The 18691-nt window shown below is 34.3% G+C and overlaps 2 protein-coding genes across 2 annotated transcripts; one reads left to right on the forward strand and one right to left on the reverse strand.

Moving 5' to 3' along the window:
* Positions 1-110: 110 nt before the first annotated feature.
* On the reverse strand, positions 111-4545 carry LOC118037115 (glutaminyl-peptide cyclotransferase). The gene is made up of 11 exons (XM_035043011.2): positions 4279-4545; positions 3603-3659; positions 3267-3302; positions 2939-3003; positions 2632-2695; positions 2070-2187; positions 1677-1774; positions 1230-1300; positions 1100-1127; positions 814-868; positions 111-516 (listed from the first exon to the last, which is right to left on the reverse strand). Exons 1-11 carry the CDS (start codon positions 4510-4512, stop codon positions 410-412), a joined length of 933 nt encoding a protein of 310 aa, XP_034898902.1. The 5' UTR covers positions 4513-4545; the 3' UTR covers positions 111-409.
* A 3463-nt stretch (positions 4546-8008) lies between these two features.
* LOC118037114 (uncharacterized) lies at positions 8009-9784 on the forward strand. The gene has a single exon (XM_035043010.2). The coding sequence runs from the start codon at positions 8136-8138 to the stop codon at positions 9705-9707; it is 1572 nt and encodes a 523-aa protein (XP_034898901.1). The 5' UTR covers positions 8009-8135; the 3' UTR covers positions 9708-9784.
* The last annotated feature ends 8907 nt before the right edge of the window (positions 9785-18691 follow it).

The raw sequence follows: 18691 nt of genomic DNA on the forward strand, positions 1-18691 counted from the left end.
ATAACTTTTTTATAGGTGTTCTGAATGTTGTAGAATAGCTTCTTGCTGGGAGAGAGCCCATTGTGATAGCCTGACACAGAGGAGATGGAGAGTAATCGACTTCAATCGCATTCTTCAACCAGAAAAACCCACTCTGCTGCAAATATTCTATCATTTGAAAATCAATAGCTTCTTGTACAGTTACATGCACCAGCGTGTAGCTCCTTAGGTAACTCATACTGTACAGTTCAGAAACTTTACATAAAAAATCCCAGGAAGCAGAAGTGTTAACAAACAATTTGTGTGTATTTCCTGTGTGGCAGCCAAACTTCATATAGGCCCTAAACTTCCTTTTCCTTTCCAGAATCATACCATAAGTTTAAAACTATGCCCTTTGAGCACATACAGCTCAGTATCACAGTGTGACATGTCATGGTATTGGAGGGATGCAAAGCTGCTCAATCACTCCAGCATCAAAATGTTTCTTTATCGGTTGCAACTTGATTTCGTAGAGCTTTGGCCACAATTTTCCAGTAACTGCAAACAAATTTTGAACATGGACAATTAAACTTAGATCATAAAACAAGAAGTCAGCTAAGATGGTATGATTCCTTGTGGAAACCATGATTTAACATAACCAAGGTAATGTTTGGAGAATGTTCTTACAAAACAAAGAGAATTTGTCTCATAATGTCAACTCAGCATTTGCAAAGCATGGACCATAGAAACATTCCAGTGGCATTTCAAGTGAAAGAAAAATCAAAGAAAACTCAGAATGTGCAAAGAAAAATCATAACAGAAACATGTCTCATAATGTACAAAGAAAAAGCTTACCGAAAAGGCGGTTGTCATTGGCATCCCATGCTATGCCATTTAAAACATCAATGCCCTGGAATGCAGTGAAAAATCCAAATACATGAATTAGGAAATGAAAATACTTCCTCTTCCATGTAAATGACTATAAATCCACAATCTATATAAGAAAAATGAAAGAGGAAGAGAAAATGACGTGAAATCCAGTTCCTTTCAAATATTTCTTCCTCTTCCATGTAGCGAGGAAACAAATGAGAGTCATTACATCACAAACTGCTTTTACAAATTACTTATGACAAATGCTTACGTGATATCCAGCTTCTATCAAGCCTTTCCTGCAAAACAGAAAAGAAAACGAATGACTCTGAAAGGAATTGCTGAAACAAATATCAGACACTAATAAACTATGCACAAGGAAAGTGAAAGAAAAACAGAACCTTAAATTTGGAAGGAGAATCCATCCAAACACGGAACCATCTCTCTGTGAGATTCTTGCAATGCATTCAGTCTGCCAGACAGAATAAAAGGTTTAGGCAACATTTGGATGGAGAGTCTTTGCTAGCTTGCTTAGTAAAGTCTCTAGCATTTGGATAAAATGCAAATGCCTGGGCCAGGCTAAGGGGATCTAAGAGAAGGGGAAAAGTTATTTGCTATCATGTAGCTCAATCACTAAACAGAAGCCCAAAAACAGGATGATTGGGATAAAAGATACATAAAGCAAAGGATATGCATTAAAGTCATAAATGGCCTCTCTTCAGCATACTAGCTAGTCCCTCCATAAGGGACTACTATAACCATGCCCTCACTCAAATGCCAGAGTAATTATTACTGGGAAATTCTCCAATCAGTATTCAAATGAGCATAATGAATATCTAAGAACACACCTGCCAAACATTAGCCCAAACTTCATCATTCACGAACTCTAGTTCATTGAGATTGTGTACTTCATGTCCATTATATCTGACAATTTGTTTTCCAATGACTGCATCAGAAAAGACAAAAAATCAGCAATTATGCAGAGCTTAAAAGGAAAAAAAATGAGTTCACACATTAAAATAGGAATTAGCACCATGATACAGGAAAAATGCAAAGCTAAAATGAGTAAAGAAACAGGTCATTATTATGAGCAACTACATGAATTGAAGGCTATATGAACATTGATAATGTTAGTGGGGAAACAATTGAAAATTGTTCTAAAGAAGGATAAAAGAAAACGAAAAACAAAAGACCATATAATTTTTCAGAATCTGACACTAACTGTTTTATGCAAGAAGAACCTTTCAGTGTTCGAGGGTCAAGCTGGTATAATGCTGAAGTCCCATCACTGCCGAACAAAACTTTTCCATTGGTAGCCAGTCCCCAACCATCTTCCATCTCATGAGTGAATTCCCTGATCTGCAATAATATAAACTAAAATTACTAAAATATCTGAAACTAGAACCTCTAATTCACCCCAAAAAGAAGGAATATTTTTAGCAATCATGCAAGGAAAATGCAGAATGATAGTTTTACTACAAGGTAAAATTTGGTCTGCAGAGCAGTTTTATGAGCAGTAACTAATCACAATTGTAAAAGCAAACACAATACAAGTTGGTAGGCATTTTGACAACCATATCATCTTAAAAAAACTTAATAGCCCGTTGGAATAGCAGATGTTTTGAGAATTGAGAATCAAATTCAGAGCAGGAGAATCCTATCGCACAAAGATGTGGTTTGGCAATACCCAAATGACATGATACAGACCTCAAGGATTCCTATATTTACATGTGTAAAAGGACCTAACAACCTTATTAAATAAATAAATTTGCATATATTAAAAGTAATTGTTGAGGCACAAACTTTGCTTAAATCATTTCTGTCATATATGAAGCCGGTTTTTGTCAACCAAGTTACTTGGAACAGACTGCAAAAGAAAATAAAATAGGTATATTAGCTATTTGGCATATAATTTTTTAATTTGACTACATATATAAAACCAACAGCTGGACAAACCAGATTAACTAACTATGCAAATAAATTAAATAGGATGCTAAACTTGTAGTTGTCATTATGAATGCAAGTGAAAATGTCAAACTTCGACACATTTTAATTCCAGATATAAATATGCTGAATCAACAAGAGAAAGAATTGCAGCTGAATCACACACCTTTGCTCAAGCAGGGTTAAACCTTCCCCGAAATAAGAATCATCCATCTCCTGAAGAACCTCAACCTGTACAGAGAAACACAACTTATGGTCTAAATTAAAATATCTCGCTTGTTACAAGATTACAATTTAAAAATTGGTACTTTGTTGAACTTAAAATCACTAAAACATCTACTGACCATTCACAAAAAGAATAAAAAAACACTCGAATTCTATCCTAACTTCAGGCATATATATGTTCATCAGTTTCAGTTCATAAAGAAAAGCCATGGAACATGATTGTAGAGACATCAAACAATAAATGAGAACCCAAACACTAGAGCATGTACCTTCCCAGTATTAAGCGCTACTCTGCGAACAGATGACTGAAATGAAAAGGTAAATAAAATGATCAGTGAATTGAATGTAATATAAATGTAATTGACAAGAAAAGCAAAAGACACTGCAAAGTACACCGCCTACTTTTGAACACTGAAACATCAATGTTTTAGACACATGTTGAAACTCAGAATCATACAATTACCGAAGGTAAATTACATAAACAACGGATGAAATGACACAGCATGATGAAATGAAGAAGAAAAGCAAGAAAAAAAGAGAAAATCTTGAATTCCATATAAAAGAATATCACACACACTTGCAGACACTGGAATAAACAAACTTACCTTCCCATAAAGGCCAGTTGACTCATATAGTGTACCATTTCCAGCATAAAGAAGACCCTGAAATCAAGATTATTGCAAGTCAATAAGCTATTAACAAATAATAGGCAATTCATACTCAGTGAATAAAACTCTCAATAATTTGGAATAGCTATCTGAAAATGCGTGCTTAGGGGTCTCAATCAGATTGTAGAGGAAACAACAAAAACAAAAATTAAAATGAAGCAAACGAACAAGACTGAGCTACATGAATGGCATCAACTCTTTCATGCCAAGTAAACAAATATGACAATGCTGTAAGCTAAATGAGTTGACAGTCAACAAAAACTTCTGGTAGTGCCATCATCAACTGGAATCTGAACACGAGTTGGCTCCTACAAAACACCTAATTTCAGTCTAACAATGAGTTAAACGAATCCTTTTGACCTCACTCAAACTGAATGACTAGTCTCTAATTTTGCTAGGTGTAGCTCTAGCATAAAGTTAAATTAAACTAAAACAAAACGAAGAGTCAAGACATTTCCAATGATAAAATTTAATTAGATTTTATAGTGTTTTATTGAACTAGATTAGAAACAGAAACGAAGGCTGCAAGACTTGCAAAAAGATCCAAACAATTATATTAAAGACAATAAAGCCAAATCAAGCAAAAACAAAGAAAACTCAGAAAAGGATTTACCTGAGTGAATGCACTGGGATCATGAGGGAACTCATTGACGACTTGAATTGCATAGAGTTTAGGAACAAAAGCAACACCACTCCAAATGCTCGATGAAACGCCCAACAGATAAACAACACCGAAAATCATGACCAAGGAAACAAAGACAGAAACTTTCTTGTACCTAAAACGAGTGGAAGATGAAGATGACATAGAAACATTGTTGAGTTTCTTCTTGCGAGGTTTTGCTGCCATGGAAGGATGTATTCATTGGGACCGGACTAGTGATGGATCCTTGTTTCTGTTGATTGGAGGATGGATAAAGTACATTTTGGTGCTTATAGTTTATTAGATATTCCATTTCGAATCCTTTCACATACAAATTCTAAATATTTAACATTTATTATTAAACCTAGTCTAGTTTAACTGGTTAAAACTATATATTTATATTTTAAAACTATAAATTTATGTAACCTTGTGATATTTTTAGCAAAATATTATGTCAAGAATCATAATATTAAGCATGTTAGGATTAACATTGGAATTTCTAATTTATTTAGTCATAATTATTAATGAAAATTAGTAACATATATCTTTTTTTATTTTTTAATCATCTTTTTATTTTTATTTTTTTATCCTTAAATATATATATTTTTTATAGTATATTTCCACCTAAATATATAAAAAATAGTCATTTAAAGTTCGGTTTATATATTGAAAAATTTGAAAGCTTTCAACTATAGAATTATTGTATGGAAATTTTAATAAAGGGACCAAATTGGGATATTGAAACGATATCTGAATCATAGAGTAGTTTACCCTTTGGACTTGATCAAGGGCTTGTTCGTATTCAAAGCCCACTAGAAGCAGCTTCGAAACATGGGCCAACCAAACAGGATTAATTTAAGTAAATAATGAGCTGAAAAGTGTTGGGCTCTGCAGTCTGCTTTTGAGGGGAAACAAAATTTAAGTTTTCTATGAAAACTTTTTTTTTTCTTTTTTCCTTGCGTCCATTACAAAGAGAGGTAGCATGAGTTTTTTTTAATTATTTGCATGATATCTGAAACCTGATTTTTTCTATAATTTTAAAATAATAAAATTAGAATCGTTAATTAATTAATATATGATTGTCACTTGTTAAGTAAACTTGTTATAATTTTAAAATAATAAACTTAGAATCATTAATTAATAATGCACATGGCAACATGCTAGAAATAATCTAAATGTTTGGGTTAGGTCCAAACAACTAACTTTTCTACTCTAGAAATAATCTAGTCATTTAGGTGAGGTATAATGACTAAATATTAATATGCACAAAACCATGGTATGATAATAATTTCAAGCCACCTATGGCAAACCAATGATGTTTTTCTATAAAAAAAACACTTGATAACATTGACAAATACTATTTTTTTTTTCTTTAATAGATTAATCATAAGATGACAAGCATTAACTATACATTTCCTTCTCCATGAGGAAGTTCAAGGGTTAGGTGTCATACATCCAGTCACAATGAAAAGGCAAATCATTTTTCTAACCAGACAAGTCATGTCATACAATCTCATCCTTGAACACTAGTTAGTCTTGTTCATATGTTTCCTATCCTAGAATGCCTAAACACGAAACTAGACCAGCTCTTGAACATCATTCTCAACATGTGAAAAAAATCTATACTTTGTTTTTTATATATCTCTTAAAAGATTTGTTATGGAGGCCAACTTAAACAATTATGATAGCTTCAAAGATAATAAAAAAGCACGTACAAAATATCAAAAACATCTCAAAACTAGCGACAATAAAAAACAAGATTATGTGTAAGATTTTTTTTATTGGGTATGGTATTACAATCTTAATCTTGGCTCCATCCTAGATCTTGGCTCCAGCGTAACAACACACACCTGCCTCTCGACCAGGTCACTGGCTTAGACTAGTGATCAAGGTTTATCGACTGGGTCCAGTCTGGCCCGTATGGGTTAAGCAGCTATAGCATAAAAAAATGCATGCATTCATTTCAAAATTATTTTACTTGTTTATTCACTGATACTAGAGTTGAGAATATCATATATTTATTTTACTACGTAATATTTACTAACATCATAATTGAAAATATCCGTAATTGAATATCCACTGACATCAAAGTCAAGAATATTACAAGCAAACCATCATAGCATAAAACCAACAAACTTTTAGCAATTTAAGACAAAACAAGCAATGCAGTTTGCTTCAGGTAGGATACTTAAGGGGTGATAATATCTTTTCTTTTGCGAAACTAGTTCCATGCCATAAAATCTATGTTGATCAGTTAGAATTCCTAGTGACCATAATATTAGGTAATGACTTCTTAAACAAGACATTTTCCTACGAAAGAACAAGATGCCATAATATGTTCTTTTCATTGAATTTCTTAAGGCCGTGTAATAACATTGGTTAAGATTAAGGCCTAAAAAGAATTGATTTTTATATTTCTATATGTATCTTTTTTTTTTCCTCTCGTAACAATTCAATTCATGCAGGACTACTAATCCCTAATAGGATTAGGATGTACTAGTTTATCACTAACATTTTCACTGTGGGTTAGACCCGTATCTTTTAGAAAGTGAAAAAATAATATCTATATCTTTAAAAACATTTAACATTGTCATTAAATTTAGTACAACAACCCCAACTTGAAAAATTATAATTTGACTTTTTTGTTTGCCTAGATTTTAAACTAGAAATTGTCTTGATATGACTTTGTCGACTGGGTAAGTCCAAAAAAAAATCCAAGAAAAAAAAAAAAACCAAGTTCACCGTAGTCAACCCATCAAACTCGTGACCTGAATGATGGACTCCACTAGAATGAATTAATTTTTTATTTTATTATATGATAAAAAAATATAAAAGATAAAAAAATATCAAAACCAATTTATAAAATCAAATCAATAAAATGATAAAATTAAATAAAAATATATATTAAAATAGAATAGAGAAAAAAAAAAGAGCCAAATAAAAAACGTAAAGGCCACTAAAAAAAAGCCATGGACTTGATAGCAGAAAACTTAGGTGCATGGGTTGTCACTTTCTTTTTTGAGAGAGAGAAAAAAGATATTAGATAGGTTTTTTATCACAAAACAAAAATATTGATTCGCTCAAAGTTCAAACCCGTGACATCGTCCCAATTAGCGTTATACATTAACTAATTCAACTAAGGGACAAAGTTTATAAAATGAATAAACAAATATATTAACTAGGTTTACTATTTATATTAATAATTAAACTGAATGCATGTCTTTTAGTTGTATTTATAATTTATTAGCAAGTTTTTGTATTTTTAAAGTTTTTAGGTTGGTCACCATTATTCATGGAATAATTATTTCATCACTTGTTCTAATGAAATAATACATATGTTTTTGTTTCTGTTTATAACTTAGTTTGATATTAGCAACCGTTAATTAAAATAATGAGCTGTGATTAATTTTATTATTTTTATTGGCAATATAATAATTAAAAGAAACCCAAAGGATTGTTTGACATTTGTTTTTCAAAAAGTTAATGGATTTTTTGATGAATTAAGTAAATAAAAATATATAAAGGACGGTAAAGAGACTAAGTTATGATTTCTAGAACTATAGAGGCGAAGTTATTATATTACTAAAAGAACAGGGACTAAATAAAATTATTTACTCTTATTTAAATACATGCTTTGTTTTTAGTTAACAGGCGGGCTAGGTTTTGTCTCCTAATTTTTTGTGGTATCCTCCACGGACAGGAGACTAAAATCCTTGGAACTCAAGGATTCTTGAGAATTTGACTCCAGAAAGGAGACTAAAATCATATAAAGCAGCCTCACGCTTTAGATCAACAACCAAATTTTCTGATAACAATATCAACACAATTCTATGGATGCTGCTGATCTGATGTCCCAATTGCCTGACCACATCATACACCACATTCTCTCTTTTCTTTCAACACCAGAGGTGGTTCGTCTTAGTGTCTTGTCCAAGGCATGGCATCAGGTTTTCACTTCTTTTCCCATGTTTGAGTTCTCCAGTTCCTCTTTCGCAAAAACTATTGACGGTAGTTTTGAATTTATTACCTTTGTCTACAAATCTTTGCTTCTACAATGCCATCAATACAGAAGCATACCAAAATTTCAGTTTTCTTTCACCCAAGATCGTTGTAGACCTTATGTTTATTCTAAATATCTCCCGTTGCCGTGTGAACTTGATAAACTTATCAGTCGGTGTATAGAAATAGGTACACAGAAGGGTGTTAAGGAGCTTTCTATCGACTTTAGTATAACTGGATATTATAGACTACCTGAAGCCATGTTGTCTGTCAAAGAATTGGTTGTTTGTAGTTTAGGTGGTTGTATTTTCGACAGCGCCATAAATTGGCCTTCTCTGCGTGAGTTCTCTCTGAAAGAAGTTCAGATTTGTGACCGAAGGATTATCGACAATCTCTTCTTTACCTGCCCTTTGATCGAGAAATTTTCTCTGGTAAAATGTTTTGGGCTGAAGTACCTTCACCTTTCAGGATTAAGAAAACTCAAGAAGGTTAAGGTGAAAAGCGGATATCCGCATATGGAGAAGATCGAGATTGATGTGGTTGGTCTTCATACTTTCTCATATTCTGCACGCCATTATTTGAAGACAGATATTGATCTGACCTCTTGCAAAAATTTAGAGGTATTTAAGTTTAAGGGTTATAACATTACAGAAGACATGATTCAATACCTTAATCGTGATTTCCCTGCCCTCAAAGTTTTGGTGTTGCACGGTGAACGCCTTCACCTTCAGAGGATTGAAATCTCTATCCCCCTGCTTGAGACATTACACCTCGTTGTAGCTCAAATATCGGCAGTGGAAGCTATCATCAATACTCCGAGATTACGGTCATTCAAATGTGTGATGCACAAAATCCCGTCTTTGTTTTATTTGAACAGTTTACAAGAAGTTACTCATGAATTATTTGTTGATCTCGACTATATTAAACATGGTGAAAGTTTTCTCGAAGATTTTAGGGAATATCTTAAAAATCTCAACCGAATCAAGCTTGTCACTCTGAGTATTTGCGTTTATTCTTCTTCTGTGATCCACAAAATAGTCAGCAGGACTGCCTCCGATCCTGTTTTGCTTGATATCAGTCACTTGAAGCTGGAAACCTTTGCCATGGAGAAAGAAAGCCACGCTCTTGTTGATGGCTTGTTTTGTATTTGCCGTCCAGAATCTTTATTCCTTGTGTCTGGCTGTGCAAGAAACGATGAGTTCATTAAGAGTCTTTGCGAGAAACTAGTGCAAATAGAGAATGCAGCCACCAATGCAAATTGTTGGCAGCATCACTTAAAAGGCGTCAAGATCCAACATTGTGGAAGAAAAGGATATAACAAGACCCTTACATGTGAAGCTTTCTTAGATTCATTGCAAACTCTGGAACCGAAGGAGAAGATTCGTTTTTTATTCGAATGGTGATTTAAATTTTTGCATTTATTTTATTTAATTGCTTGGACAAATTTTCTTAGAAAGCAGCTGAACCTAGCCAGGGCTCTGCTGCAGCAGCCCTTCGAGTTTGTATTGAACAAGTTTTTTCCAGTTTGCGATGCCTATGTTTAATAATTTGATATTTTACCCTTTACCATCTGATATGTTTCTGCTAGTTTCTGAATGCACATCTCCAGAATAACACAAGTTCCTAGCAATGCAAATTCTACAGTGTCTACAAAGGTCGTGTAATCATTTGTGGTCTTGTTATGATCAGCCGGATGTCCCAAAAATCCTGCCATAAAATTTCCAGTGACATGCAGTATGATTATATTCATTTCCTAGATAGCCAAAATCTGCGCCAGCTATAAGTATACATTGCAATAGCCAATATGCTATTAGTAGAACACAAAATAGTATGTATAACATTAAGTCTTGACACATTCAGGGAGAATTCCATGGATACAAAATTTTCCAAGTTATTTGTGAGGTGAAGCATGAACAATGATCACTTGACTGTTCCAAAAATGATCTTGTGACAAGATCTTGAAAATACTCCTACCCTGGTTTTTCCTTCATCTCCTTGTTTCCACCACGATGGACTAGAAATCCCTCAATCCTCCTTACCAATCAAATGACCTTTAGTAAAAATTGCACAGTAAACAAAACATGGTTTTCGATAAGAAAACAATGATAATAGCTAAATCTTAGAGCCGGAAGCATGTTGCTACTTCGCAGATCCCAAATACTGCTCTTCAATTATCTCCTCGACTTCTCTTTTAGACTTGAGGAGACATCCAAGCCATCTTGCAGCTGAAGGTAAGCCGTTGCATCTACTAACTATTTTTCAACCTATTTCTTCAAACTGGGAAGGTGCAGTCTCACCAACAAATGCATGTTCTAAGAACAACAACCAACAATCGTCGTCGTTTACTACCTTCAAGTGATAAGGTGAAACACTTTGCACAACCCGTGTTAAGCTTCGGTCACGTGTTGTAACAACGACCTTACTTCCTTGTGCCCCAGATTTCAGAGGTGTGAATGAAAAGTCCCATTGAGCTTGACTGTCGCTCGATCCAAACATCATCTAAGACATGCGTCCAGTTGCAGCTGCCAGAGCCATGGATGTTAAATCTTCAAAAAAGGGTCTGAGTCTGAAAGCAAGAGCAAAGGGATTGCAGATAAGATGATTTCTTTAGCAATGGAGGCCAGACCGATAGTCTTTGGTTCTTGAAGATAAGATCTGCATTGAATTCCATTGAAATGGAAAATGTCCTCAATAATCTTGTGACATTGTTGAAAAGGAAGACAACCATTTGATTACTGGAACTGATCTTAACAGTCGCAAAGACAAGAAAAACAAACCGCTTATCTCCTAGCGAATTAGGATCCAAAAGAATGGCCTCAGAAATGTTGGAGTACTAGACAATTAATCAAACATCGAACAGGCAATCCGAACACCATTTTATTGGGCTTTCCGAAATCCTGCAAATATTCCAAACTTTAAGCCCAACCACTCTCTTATAACCGTCTCTTTCCCAATAGTTTCCCTCTTGGAAGCTATTACTAAGGACTTTTCATACTAAGTTATTTCTTTAGTCCTTCATTTATTTATGATTTTATAATTTAGTTCATTAGTTTTTTATAATTATAATTTAGCCTTTAAAATTTCATGGTGCACTAAAGGACAGAAAATCATATTCACTAACACACAAAAATTGATAAAACTTCTCTTGTTTTTTTTTTAAAAAAATTTTTTTTTTTTTTAATCATGTTTGATTTGTCTATTTTTATGAGTAGTTTTTGTTTTTCCCTAATAATCCTATTCGTATAGCTCTACAAATCCACATTTTTTTTTTTATCAAGCTTTTTGTATTTTAGAAGTTTTCTATTTCCATCACCAGGGATGGTAATTTAATACTATGAACATAATAGATGCCTACTTCAAGTAAGATTTTTTTTTTTTTTTTTTTTGGATAATTCCCTTACTAAAATAAATATTTTTAAACTACACACATATAAAATTTGTTGGATGATAAATAATACTGAATAATTAATATTTATATACATATTTAAAACCTGATGAATAAAATATAAATATATAATTTTTTTACCCCATAAATAATAAATTAAGTATAAATATTGAGAAACTCAATCATTATGCAGTCATTGTCATCCCTACATGTCACCTAGAGTATTTATTCCATCCTTGTTTTAAATGAAATTATACTTACATTTTATTTTAATTTATTTTTGCTTAACTTAGTTTTGATATTATTGATGAATTTAATTATTTTATTTTAATAACACTCTATTGATTATATATAGATTGAAATAAATTCAAATGATAGTTTGAGAATTTAAAAAAAAAAAAAATGGATTTTTAATGAATAAACTAGACTTCATATTCATAGACATTAAAGGGACTTCACCATCAATAGACTAAAAGTTTTGATTTGTGAAACTACAGGGACTACGTTATTATGTTGCTAAATAATCAGGACGTAAAAAATTATCTACCCTTACTTAAACACGTGCTTCGTGTTTAGGTTTTCTAGGGTTTGCCACAACTGTTTGTGTTAATTTATAGAGCCGCCTCACGTTTTAGATCAGCAGCCACATTCTCTGATTTCAATATGAACACAAGTTCTATGGATGCTGCTGATCGGATATCCCAAATGCCTGACCACATCAAACATCGAATTTTCTCTTTTCTTTCAACACCAGAGGTGGTTCGTCTTAGTGTCTTGTCCAAGCCATGGCATCAGGCTTTCACTTCTTTTCCCATATCTGAGTTCTCCTGTCCCTCTTTTTTCCCTAAAAAACCTGCCAGGAGTTACGAATTCTGTGCCTTTGTCTACAATTCTTTGCTTCGACAATGCCGACAATACAGAAGCATACCAAGACTTCAGTTTTCTGTCAGTACCAGAGATCTCTGTAGACCTTTTCCTTATTATAAATTCATCAATCGGTGTATAGAACTAAGTGCACAGAAGGGTGTTAAGGAGCTTTCTATCTACTTTTGTGTGCCTCTATGTCACAAACTACCTGAAGCCATGTTGTCTGTCAAAGAATTGGTTGTTTGTAAGTTAGCTGGTTGTCTCCTCAAAGGCAACATAAATTGGCCTTCTCTGCGTGTGCTCTCTCTGAAAAAAGTTGAAATTTGTGGCCAAAGTATTATCGACAATCTCCTCTTTACCTGCCCTTTCATCGAGAAATTGGCTATAATAGAATGTAAGGGGTTAAGTTACCTTCACCTTTCAGGTTTAAGAAAACTCAAGAAAGTTAAGGTGAAAAGCCAAATCTCTCCGCCTCTGGAGAAGATTGAGATTGACGCGGTTAGTCTTCAGACTTTCTCTTATTCTGCATGCTACAAGGAGAAGACAGATATTGATCTGAACTCTTGCAAAAATCTAGAGGTATTTAAATTCAAGCATGGTATGATTTCAGAAGACCTGATTCAAGGCCTTAATTGTAATTTCCCTGCCCTCAAAGTTTTGGTGTTGCACGGTTATCGCCATCACATTCAGAGGATTGAGATTTCTATCCCCCTGCTTGAGAAATTAAACCTCTCTTTACCTGACTTGTCGGCAGAGGAAGCTATCATCAATGCTCCAAGATTACGGTCATTCAAATGTTACATGGAAAACATCCCGCCTTTGTTTTCTTTGAATCAAACAAGTTTACAAGAAGTTGCTCTTAAATTATCTCTTGATCTCATCTATTTTCAACAGCGTGAAAGTTTTCGCGAAGATTTTATGGAAATTATTGAAAGTTTCAACCAAATCAAGCTTGTCACTCTGCGTATTACCTACTATTCCTCGTCTGTAATCAACAAAATAGTCAGCAAAGTCTCCAATCCTGTTTTGCTTGATATCAGGCACTTGAAGCTGAAAACCTGTATTGACGGCACGGAGAAAGTAAACGTCGCTCTTGTTGATGACTTGTTTTGTATTTGCCGTCCTGAATCTTTATTACTTGTGTCTGGCTGTGGAGGAAACGATGCGTTCATGAAGATTCTTTGCAAGAAACTAGAGCGCAGAGTGAAACATAAAAATTATTCTGCAGCTGCCCATGTCAAATGTTGGCAGCGTGACTTAAAAGGCGTCAAGATCGAGCATTTTGGGAGAAATGGATATAAGAAGGTTGTTACATGTCATGCTTTCTTAGATTCATTCCAAACTCTGGAACCGAAGCAGAAGATTCGTTTTGTATTCGAATGGTGATTTAAGTTGGAGTGTTATTTATATATATATATATATTTCCTTGAACTAATTTTCTTAGAAAACAGTTGAACCTAGGCAGGATTCAGCTGCAGCAGACCTTCGAGTTTGTGTTGATCAAGTTTTTTTCCGGTTTGGGATTTTTATGTTTAATAATTTGATATTTTATTCTTTAGAGTGTGATTTGTTACTGTTAATTTCTGAATGCGCATCTCCAGTGCTTATAACATAAGTTCCGTGTAAGGCAAATTCCACAGTGCCTACAATGATCTTGTAATCATTTTTGGTCTTGTTATGATTCGCAGGAAGCCCAAAAAATGAGGCCATAACATTTCCAGGGCCATGCCATCTGATTATGCCGGTTGCCTCACACAGCTCAAAAACATAAGGCTAGATTAACCACCTTAAATGAGTTTCAATTAGATGTTAGTAATTCTTGTTTTTAGGGCCATTGCTTGGCGGACTTGTTAAATTTAGTTTCTTTTATCATGTTGTGTTCTGGAGGGTACCATAAATTGGCCTTCTCTGCATGATCTTTCTCTGAAAGAAGTTCAAATTTGTGAGCAAAGTTTATGTGGTATATGATCAAGAGAATTTCTCTGATACATTGTTGGTTACGTTACCTCAAAACTTTCAGGTTTCACAAAACTCAAAGAGGTTATAGAGAAGATTGAGATTAAAGCTCTCAGTCTTCAAAGTTCAAACCCTCGTCTGTGTCGATGAAACAAGCTGTTAGAGAGAATTTATCGATGAAAGTGCAGGTAAAGATGAGATTGTCAATAATACTTCGGTAATCAAAATAAACTTCTTTTAGAGAAAACTCACTCAAAGAGGGCAAATTTATGGAGTGTCGAGAGCACATCCAGCTAACCTTGAAACAACCAATTCCTTGGCAGGGAAGATAGCTTGGGGCAAACTATAATTAGTAGAATAAAATCAAGAGGAAACTGCATAACGCCATTCCCATTAATAAGCATAGTGTGGAGAGATTGTGGTGTATAATGTGGTCAGACAATTATGGTATCCATTAAGCATCAATTGTACTGATGACCACGTTGAAATCAGAGGAACTGGTTGAGCTAAAACGTTAGGCCTCTTCGAAAAAACCAAGGCTTATACTATTTTCCCTGCAACCTGATAAAAAAGAGAATAACATCAAAGCAGAAAAAATACAGAACAGCATGAGACACCCCAGGTTTCGACAAAATGCCTGATCGATACAAAAAAACACCGAAAATAGAGGCACAATGCCCTCCTCCTACTGCTTGATAAGCCTCTAGTGCAAAGTTGGCGTTCAAGTCCAACGAAGAAATAGCCGTTCAAGTAAGGACCCTTCCCCTTGATGAACTCAGTCAAAATTCAGAACCTGTGTTGCTTCTTAAAATTGATGTCCAAGGATATTGGGAATAACATGTAATGAAAGGGGGCATAAAATTACTGTCGAGACTGAAAGATGCAGCCCCCTAACTAATCAATGAGGATGAACAGTTGCAGCGAGCGAGCAACTGTAATGCCAAAGAGATCTGGGATCTCTTCCATGGTGTTGGATATAGTCACCGTGTCCAGCACGGTACAGATGACCATTGCTCCAAGGGTTGGTGAGCACCAGACCGTGTCATGGGAAACATTCACCTAACTGAATGCCTTGGTTTCCAGACTTCACATCAATCCCTTGCAAGGAATTGTAAGACATTTGTCTGCTAGGTGTTTATCAATTTCTTCTTTTCTTGAGAAATTTTCAGATACGAAGAGTTTGTATGCTAGACATTTGGCTGCTTTGATGTTTGTCATTTCTTCTGGCCTTGAGAATTTTTCAGATATTAGCAAGTTGTTGTTGGAGACTGCAATTATGGGCCTTGGCCTTGGCATCGTCATCTGCGAAGGGATATTATATTTGAGGACAGATTATTTTTTTTCTAAATTTAAAAATTAAATTGACCTATAAATTGTACTTTCTAAAAAAATAAAAATAAACTGAAACAATAAATACACTATAAAGTGTAATTTATTAAAAAAAAAAAACCTTGTTTTTATATGATTATGATTTATTTTATAAAAGAAGAAAAACTAACATAGCCGTACTTAACAAAATAACAAGCACAAAATAACACAATTTTATTAAAAAGATCTCAATAAATAGAAAGTTGTTTAGGACGAATTTATTAGAAATTTTTTTTCTATTTTTATATGTAGCTTATGTTTTTCTCCTAATAATCCTATTCATGTAGGACTCAAAGATCATGATAGGATTAGGACGAATTTATTAGGAAGTTTTTGTATTTTAAAAGTTTTCTAGGTCGCGCGGTCACCATTATTCATAGAGTAATTATCCAATCCCTTGTTTTAATGAAATAATCCCTATATTTTTATTTCCGTTCACAGTGACGAGTTTTCATTAATTTAATTATTTTCCTTCCATAATGCTTTATTGGATATATAATAATCATAAGAAACCCAATGGTAGCTTGGCATTTTTTTCAAAAAGTTAATGGATCTTTTTGATGAATTAATTATGTAAATAAAAAAAAAAGGTCAAGAGACTAAGTTGTGATTTCTAAAGTTATAGAGGCTAAGTTATTACATTACTAAACAAAATAGGGACTAAATAAATTATTTACTCTTATTTAAACACATGCTAAGTTTTTAGTTAATAGGAGATCTAGGCTTTGTCTCCTAATTTTCTGGTATTCTCTCCGGAAAAAAGACTCAAATCCTTGCAACTCAAGGATTTTTAAGAATTAGACTCCGGAAAGGAGAATAAAATCATATAAAAGACACTGTTTGAGTTATTTTCTAAAATATCTTCACGTTTCGAATCACCAACCAAAATTCTCTGATATCAGTATGAACACAATTTCTATGGATACTGCTGATCGGATATCCCAATTGCCTGAACACATCATACACCATATTCTCTTTCTTCTTTCAACACCAGAGGTGGTTCGTCTTAGCGTCTTGTCCAAGGCATGGCATCAGATTTTCACTTCTTTTCCCATATCTGAGTTCTCCAGTTCCTCTTTTTTAGTAGAAAATTCTGACAGGAGTTCGGAATTTGCTACCTTTGTCTATAATTCTTTGCTTCGACAATGCCGACAATACAGAAGCATACCAAAATTTCAGTTTTCTGTCACCGATCGTTATTTCAGGACTTCTTTTTTTACTTTCCAACAGCCGTTGCAGCCCCATCTGGCTAGACATATCAATCTCTGTATTCGACTGGGTACACAGATGGGTGTTAAGGAGCTTTCTATCGACTTTTGTGTACCTGACTATTATAGACTACCCAAAGCCACCTTGTCTGTCAAAGAATTGGTTGTTTGTAGGTTAGCTGGTTGTATTCTCGACGGCACCATAAATTGGCCTTCTCTTCGTGAGCTCTCTCTGAAACAAGTTAAAATCTGTGACCAAAGGATTTTCGACAATGTCGTCTTTACCTGCCCTTTCATCGAGAAATTTGCTCTAGTAGAATGTGATGGGCTAAAGTACCTTCACCTTTCAGGTTTAAGAAAACTCAAGAAGGTTAAGGTGAAGAGACAATCTTATCCGCTTATGGAGAAGATTGAGATTGATGTGGATAGTCTTCATACTTTCTCTTATTCTCCATTCTACTTTGAGAAGACTCATGTTGATCTGACCTCCTGCAAAACTCTAGAGGTATTTAAGTTTAAGGGTTGTACAGAACGTTTTAGGAAACATCTAAAAAATCTCAACCAAATCAAGCGTGTCACTCTGTGTATTTTCCGTTATTCCTCTTCTGGGATCCAAAAAATAGTCAGCAAGGTCTCCGATCCTGTACTTCATATCACTCACTTGAAGCTGAAAACCTATATCATAGAGAAAAAAGGCCACTCTCTTGTTGATGACTTGTTTTGTATTTGCCGTCCAGATTCTTTATTACTTGTTTCTGGCCGTGGAACCAACGATGAGTTCATGAAGATTCTTTGCAAGAAACTGGTGCGCAGAGTGAAGCATAAACATTATTGTGGAGGTAAACATTTAAACGGTTGGCAGCATGACTTAAAAGGCGTCCAGATCGAGCTTTGTGGAAGAAATGGATATCGGAAGGTTGTGACAAGCGATGCTTTCTTAGATTCATTGCAAACTCTTGAACCAAAGGAGACGATTCGTTTTGAATTCGAATGGTGTTTTAATTCTCTTCCTTAAAGATGGTGCAGTTCCAGTTTATTTAAATGCTTGAATAAATTTTCTAGGAAAACAGTTGAAACTAGCTAGCAGGGCTGAGCTGAGCAGCCCTACGAGTTTGTACTGAACAAGTTTTTTCTGGTTTGCGATGAATAATTTGATACTTACTATTTAACGTCTGAAATGTCACTGTTAATTTCTGATTTTATTAATATTTGCTAGCGCCATAAAAATAATGACCAAACTAGCAAGCAAAAGAAGAATACAGAAAAGATAAGGGAGGCAAAAAAGGAAAACAAAAATAGACAGAGGTATATACCAGCAAGCATATAATGAACAAAACTTGACGCCTTACTGATTTGACAGAAGGAGGATCCCGTATGAGCTTCTAAGCAAGTCCATTCCCGTGTAATAGTAGTTTCCTCCAAATGTTTTCAGCGAAAGTGTTAGGCGATGAAGAACCAGTAGAATCTCCCAAGAACAGGTTTTGCACAACGCATCCTGAGTATTGAGTGGGAAAGAGTTATAATCAACCTTGATGGGCAGAATTAACACAAAAAGATGAAACATTTATTAGTAGCTAACATCTCTGAAATGTTATTTCTGAAC

This window comes from Populus alba, chromosome 17 (genome assembly GCF_005239225.2).
Source record: "Populus alba chromosome 17, ASM523922v2, whole genome shotgun sequence".
NCBI lineage: Eukaryota > Viridiplantae > Streptophyta > Magnoliopsida > Malpighiales > Salicaceae > Populus > Populus alba.

Coding starts and splice junctions, on each gene's coding strand:
- LOC118037115 (XM_035043011.2), bottom strand. CDS start 4,512: ATGGCAGCAAAACCTCGCAAGAAGAAACTCAACAATGTTTCTATGTCA. Junction 3,660..4,278: donor ATCCCAGTGCATTCACTCAG/GTAAATCCTTTT, acceptor TCTTGATTTCAG/GGTCTTCTTTATGCTGGAAA. Junction 3,004..3,266: donor TAGCGCTTAATACTGGGAAG/GTACATGCTCTA, acceptor TTCTCTGTACAG/GTTGAGGTTCTTCAGGAGAT.
- LOC118037114 (XM_035043010.2), top strand. CDS start 8,136: ATGGATGCTGCTGATCTGATGTCCCAATTGCCTGACCACATCATACAC.